Source organism: Terrapene carolina, unplaced genomic scaffold, assembly GCF_002925995.2.
Source record: "Terrapene carolina triunguis isolate 2854851 unplaced genomic scaffold, T_m_triunguis-2.0 Scaffold998, whole genome shotgun sequence".
In the NCBI taxonomy this organism is placed as follows: Eukaryota; Metazoa; Chordata; order Testudines; family Emydidae; genus Terrapene; species Terrapene triunguis.
In genome coordinates, this window is record NW_020665349.1 from 1134738 (window position 1) to 1141404 (window position 6667).

General features: G+C 54.8%; 1 protein-coding gene across 1 annotated transcript in view; it reads right to left on the reverse strand.

The window, feature by feature from the left end:
* The window catches only part of PHF24 (PHD finger protein 24), a 44393-nt gene extending 38386 nt beyond the window's left edge, over positions 1-6007 (reverse strand). Inside the window, exon 1 of the mRNA XM_026661309.1 lies at positions 5897-6007. Coding sequence (XP_026517094.1) covers positions 5897-6007 — 111 coding nt within the window. The remainder of the gene's footprint in view (positions 1-5896) is intronic.
* Between the last annotated feature and the right edge of the window lie 660 nt (positions 6008-6667).

The following is a 6667-nucleotide window of genomic DNA, read 5'->3' on the forward strand; positions in this document are numbered from 1 at the left end:
TCACCCACAGCCCATCACCTCCAAGCCTACACCCACAGTTGGCTGAGCACAAAACTGCAAGATGATCCTAACTCCATGGTTCTTTTCGGCAACTCATGCCCCCTCTTTGTGCCTCAGTTTCCCCGTGTACAAAATGGGAATAATACTTCGGGGGGGACTGCAGCAGATCTGGCTTTGGCAGGGATCCAGCAGTAGCTCTTGCCTTTCTCCTCTCAAGGGGTGATACCAACAAATATCGGCTCTTTGACTTGCATGTGCTATTTGGGGTATCTGGGTCATCCGTGTCATCAGTCGCTCACTCACCCCCATTGAGGGGACTTCTTAAAATGAACAGTAAGTGACTGTTGCTACGCAGGTGCTGCAATCCCTGGCAAACATGTGACCGAACTAAACCCAAAGGGAAGCCGCTGGCAGTTTGCACCGGTTCAAAGCCGCGTCTGTCTCCTTGAACTTGGCCCATGGGCACCTCCAGGCAGCCGCCCTCATTAATAGATTCAGACATTATCCCTCCTCCCATTGTGCAGCCTGCCGTGGCCCGGCCTGCACCGCCCCAAAGGGAGAAACCCGGAGCCTGGGCCCTGCCGGCCAGGGGAGTGTGACAGGCACAGGGAGCTGGGGACAGCAGCTTCCCAGGCACCCGGCAAAGGGCACTGAGTCCCTGTGTGCAAACACATGGCACAGACATACAACCCCCCTTCACAGGGACACACACACACACACACCCTCCAGACTGACCCAGACACACACCCTGGGACACACACCCCCCTCCCCTCCACACCGACACAGACACACACCCCCTCCACACTGACACAGACACACACCACGGGACACACACACACACACCCTCCACACCGACGGAGACACACACCCTGGGACACACACACACCCCCTCCACACCGACCGAGACACACACCCCAGGACACACACACCCCCTCCACACCGACCGAGACACACACCCCGGGACACACACACACACGGACACAGACACCCCCCCTAGGCAATCACACCTCGCCCACAGCCCCCCGCACACAGGTGACACAAAGGGCTGTGTTCAGCCCCCAGCCATTGGGCTCAGAGATTGGCCGCTGACCACGAACAAGCGAGGGGAAATCTCTCGTCCCTGCTCAGCGCCCAGCACCCCGGGCACAGTTCTGCTGGAGGCAGCGGGGCGGGAGAGGCGCCCATGGAGCGTTTCTTCCCTCCAGCCCCTTGATGTCTGGCTTTTAATTATGCTGGAGTCTGGCTGCCTGGTCTCCAGAGCCGCAGCCGGGCTCCACCGAGACGTCCCCAGCCCGCCAGCAGCTTTGCCGCACCCTCCCCCGGCCAGCGCAGCCTGGGCCCCTTCACCCTTTGCTCCAAGACAGGCTGGGTGCTGGAGCCAGCCCTGGCAGGAGCCGTCCTGCCTGGGGTAACGCCAGCCCTGCCCCCCAGGTGGGAGTTCCAGGAACACCAGCCCCCTGCCAGCTTGTCAAGGGCTCCAGCGCCGCCACGCCCTTCCCATGTCCATCCGCCCACGGGGGATTTCGGGGAGTCTAGTCTAATCTCCCGCTGCTGCCTGGCCTTGCTCACGCCCACCCACCCTGCACCTCGCCCTGGCCTCCACCCTCGCACCCCCTTTCCGCTCCCTCAGGACCGTCCCTCGCCACCTCCTCTCCTCGTGGGACCATTCTACCTCCAGTCTGGTCTCCCACACAGCCCAGGCCAGGTCTCTGCCAGTGACCCCTGCAGCCAGTCCGTCACCTCTGTTATAGCCACAGCGCCTCGCTGGGAAAGAGACCCCTCGACCTGATTTAAAGGGGGGAATAGCTCAGTGGTTTGAGCATTGGCCTGCTCTACCCAGGGTTGTGAGTTCAAATCCTTGAGGGGGCCATTTAGGGATCTGGGGGAAAAAATCTGGTCCTGCTTTGAGCAGGGGGTTGGACTATGATACCTCCTGAGGTCCCTTCCAACCCCTGAGATTCTATGGTTCTAAGTGGCGGAGAAGCCGCCCTGCCCCAGCTCCTCAACCTGCCCTCAATCAGGCGCCAATCTGAGCCCCGGCAGGTCTCACTCCATCTCCCTTGGCCTCTCGCCCCCCATTCCGGGCTTGAGGAATTACTCGCTGCAGCCTGTGAAGTCCTTGGGACAGTGGCTCGTTCCCGTTGTCCAGGGCTCGTCCGGGTGCTGGATGAATAAAGCATACTACGAAATAACGAGCCAGTGAAACTTGCCTTAAGTGGTGAACCAAGGGACTGGCAAAACGAGCGGCCTTGAAGTGGGGGATCTTTATGCAGAGGTGGAACAAACATGCTAGAAACCTCGGGAACCCTTTAAGGAGGAGTGGGGCAGGGGGGTGGCAGTGGCTGGGGCAAATGGCCATTCGGGCAGGTTTCAGTGTAGAATGAAAATATTTGCTTACAAAGCACTTTGCTGAGGGTCACCCTGCAGTGGGGCCTTCTGCTCCGGACCCCCCGTGCTCTCCCAGAACCCAGGGCTCTCCGCCACCCCAAACCCAACCGCTGGGGAACCAGGGGCTGCCATGGAGAACAGGAGTGTAACAAGAGAAAGGAAACCTCAGACGCAGCAAACCTTTGGGCTGCCAGCACATGGCGCCCCACCATCTCTGTGCACCATGATGATACCTGGGAGGGCAGGGGGCCTAGAATAGGGCGGCCGGCCTCTTTAAGGGCCCTGTTCAATTAGTCCCAACCCGCTACACCTGCGCTGGGTGGAACAGGAGAGAAGAAAGGCCAGCAGTGGAGAGTGGGCTGCAGGGGAGGTAGACGGCTGTGGGGAGCCAGAGAAGGCCTAGGGGGCCGGCCAGGAAGGGGGGGTGGAAATGACATAAGAACGGCCAGACTGGATCAGACCAAAGGTCGATGTAGTTCAGTATCCTGTCTGCCGACAGCGGCCAATGCCAGGTGCCCCCGAGGGAATGAACAGAACAGGGAATCATCAAGTGATCCATCCCCTGTCGCCCATTCCCAGCTTCTGGCAAATAGAGGCTAGAGACACCATCCCTGCCCATCCTGGCTAATAGCCATTGATGGACCTGTCCTCCATGAACTTATCTAGTTCTTTTTTGAACCCTGTTATAGTCTTGGCCTTCACAACATCCTCTGGCAAAGAGTTCCACAGGTTGACTGCAAATTGTGTGAAAAAATACTTCCTTTTGTTTGTTTTAAACCTGCTGCCTATTCATTTCATTTGTTGATCCCTAGTTCTTGTGTTATGAGAAGGAGTAAATAACACTTCCTTATTCACTTTCTCCACATCAGTCATGATTTTATAGACCTCAATCATATCCCCCCTTTGTCATCTCTTTTCCAACCTGAATAGTCCCAGTTTTATTAATCTCTCCTCATATGGAAGCCGTTCCATACCCCTAATCATTTTTGTGGCCCTTTTCTGAACCTTTTCCAATTCCAATATAGCTTTTTTGAGATGGGGCAACCACATCTGCATGCAGTATTCAAGATGTGGGTGTAACATGGATTAATATAGAGGCCACATGATATTTTCCATCCTATTATCTCTCCCTTTCTTAATGATTCCCAACATTTTGTTCCTTTTTTTGACTGCCGCTGCACATTAAGTGGATGTTTTCAGAGAACTATCCACAGTGACGCCAAGATCTTTCTTGAGTGGTAACAGCTCATTTAGATCCCATCATTTTATATGTAGAGTTGGGATTATGTTTCCAATGTGCATTACTTTGCATTTATCAACACTGAATTTCATCTGCCATTTTGTTGCTCAGTGAGATCCTTTTGTAGCTTCACAGTCTGCCTGGGACTTAACTATTTTGAGCAGTTTTGTATCATCTGCGAATTTTGCCACCTCACTGTTTACTCCTTTTTCCAGATCATTTATGAATATGTTGAACAGGACTGGCCCCAGTACAGACCCCTGGGGGACACCACTATTTACCTCTCTCCATTCTGAAAACTGACCATTTATTCCTACCCTTTGTTTCCTATCTTTTAACCAGTTACCGACCCATGAGAGGACCTTCCTCTTAGCCCATGACAGCTTACTTTGCTTAAGAGCCTTTGGTGAGGGATCTTGTCAAAGGCTTTCTGAAAATCTAAGTACCCTATATCCACTGGATCCTCCTTATCCACATGCTTGTTGACCTCCATCAAAGAATTCTAGTAGATTGGTGAGACATGATTTCCCTTTACAAAAACCTGTTGACTCTTCCCCAACAAGTTATGTTCATCTATGTGTCTGACAATTCTGTTCTGTACTATAGTTTCAACCCGTTTGCCAGGTACTGAAGTCAGGTTTACTGGCCTGTAATTGCCGGGTCGCCTCTGGAGCCCTTTTTAAAAATTGGCGTCACATTAGCTATCCTCCAGTCGTTTGGCACAGAAACTGATTTAAATGATAGGTTACAGATGACAGTTAGTAGTTCTGCAATTTCACATTTGCGTTCCTTCAGAACTCTTGGGTGAATACCATCTGGTCCTGGTGACTTATTACTGTTTAGTTTATCAGTTTGTTCCAAAACCTCCTCTAATGACACCTTAATCTGGGACAGTTCCTCAGATTGGTCACCTAAAAAGAATGGCTCAGGTTTGGGAATCTCCCTCACATCCTCCGCTGTGAAGACTGATGCAAAGAATTCATTTAGTTTCTCTGCAATGGCCTTATGGGAGGTGGACAGGAGCCTGGGAAGGGTGAGAGCTGAGCCCAGGGGGGTGCGCTGGGCAGAAGTGAGTGTGAATAGGGGGGAGAAGGCAGAGCCCTCAGGAAGGAGGGACTGGGCCCAGTGGGAGCCTGGGTCAGAGCCTCTGGGGGGTGTTTGCTTTGGACGGGGCTACCCTGGAAGTGCTCAGATGCGGCAGGTGGGCGGGAGGGGGCCAGCAATGCTGGGATACCATGGTAAGAGACTCTAGTGGTGGCACAACTTACTATCTCTGGGGCCAGGTGGGGAGAGTGGGAGGGGTGAGCGAATAGGGGCAAGGGCTGGGAGGGGCAGGGGGCTCTGGGGCGATGTGGGGAAGGGACAGCTAGAGGGAGCCTGGCAGGCAGGCGGGTGAGATCAGTGGCAGGGTGGAGATTGGACCTCACAACCATTGGCAGACAGAAATGAATGTGCAGCCCGCTGACATCGCTGATGTGTGTGGGTTCTCCGGGGCGGGGCGGGGCGGGGAGACCCCTGGGCTGGGAGCTCTGCTCGGTGGAGTCCAGGGAACCCCTCCTGGCCTGCTGCTGCTCCCTGGTGCGGCTGGCAGTCCCAGTGCTCCTAGCGATTCTTCCTCCCTTCCTGCCCCAAACGGCTCTGTGGCACTATTGGGTGGCTGTTAAACAGCTGCCCCGCTCCACCCCAGAGGGGGTGCATTTCCACACGAGCTGAGGCAATCTGTCTCTGCCCATCCAGCGTGCCAACTGTCAGGCACCCAGGGCGGGGCTGGAAGCACTCTGCATAGCTGATGACAGGCGCTCTGCGGAGGCCAGTCATTATTGCTCATCATCATCTGTGTCTCCGGAGCACTCCAGCGTGTGAGTGCTGAGAACGCTGCCTCTGCCAGCTGGAGCCTGTGTGGGGAGCTGGGAATAGCTCTGAGCGGTGGCCGGTGGGGGATGGTGGCAGCTCGCACAGCCTCAGCTGGGCCCCCAACGCTGGGCCGTGTCAGCAGCAGCCCCGTGGCAAGGTCACCGGCTCCTGCTCCCCCAGGTGACAGCTCTCAGACCCATCCCTGCTGAGCCGGCAGGGCACCATGGACAGAGATAGCTTATCTGCAAAGCACTTACAGGCTCTCGCTACATCACCCTCTGCACGCTGCCCTTAGCTCGCTCCTCCAACATAAGGCCCCGCCCGGGCACTCCACCCCTGCCTTGGAGGGACCCCGACGCTTCTGGAGATGTGGCACCTTCCCACGAGGAGCCAGGCCGAGACCCATCAGCTCACCCTGCCCAGGCCTCCAAAGAGTGGCTGGCGGTCACAGCAACACCCATCAACCACGCTGTCTTCCAGTCGGGGCAGGAGGAGAGCCCCGATCTCCCAGGGGATGAGCCCCATGGCGAGGGCCGTTTCAAACTGGGCGCTGGAGAGAGCAGTGCCCGGGCAGAGACCGTGCTGACTGTCCCTTCCTATGCAAAGTGCTCCACTGAGGAAGGAACAATCAGTTGCACACACACAAACTGGGCAATGACTGCCTAGGAAGGAGTACTGCAGAAAGGGAGCTGCGGATCCTAGTGGATGACAAGCTACATATGAGTCAACAATGTAATGCGGTTGCAAAAAAAACCAAACATCGTTCTGGGATGTATTAGCAGGAGTGTTGTAAGCAAGACACGGGAAGTAATTCTGCTCTACTCCGCGCTGATTAGGCCTCAACTGGAGTATTGTGTCCAGTTCTGGGCGCCACATTTCAGGAAAGATGTGGAAAAATTGGAGAAAGTCCAGAGAAAGCAACAAAAATGATGAAAGGTCTAGAAAACATGACCTATGAGGGAAGATTGAAAAAATTGGGTTTGTTTAGTCTGGAGAAGAGAAGACAGAGGGGACATGATACCAGTTTTCAAGTACATAAAAGGTTGTTACAAGGAGGAGGGGGGTAAATTGTTCTCCTTAACCTCTGAGGCTAGGACAAGAAGCAATGGGCTTAAATTGCAGCAAGGCCGGATTAGGTTGGACATTAGGAAAAACTTCCTAACTGTCAGGGTGGTTAAGCACTGG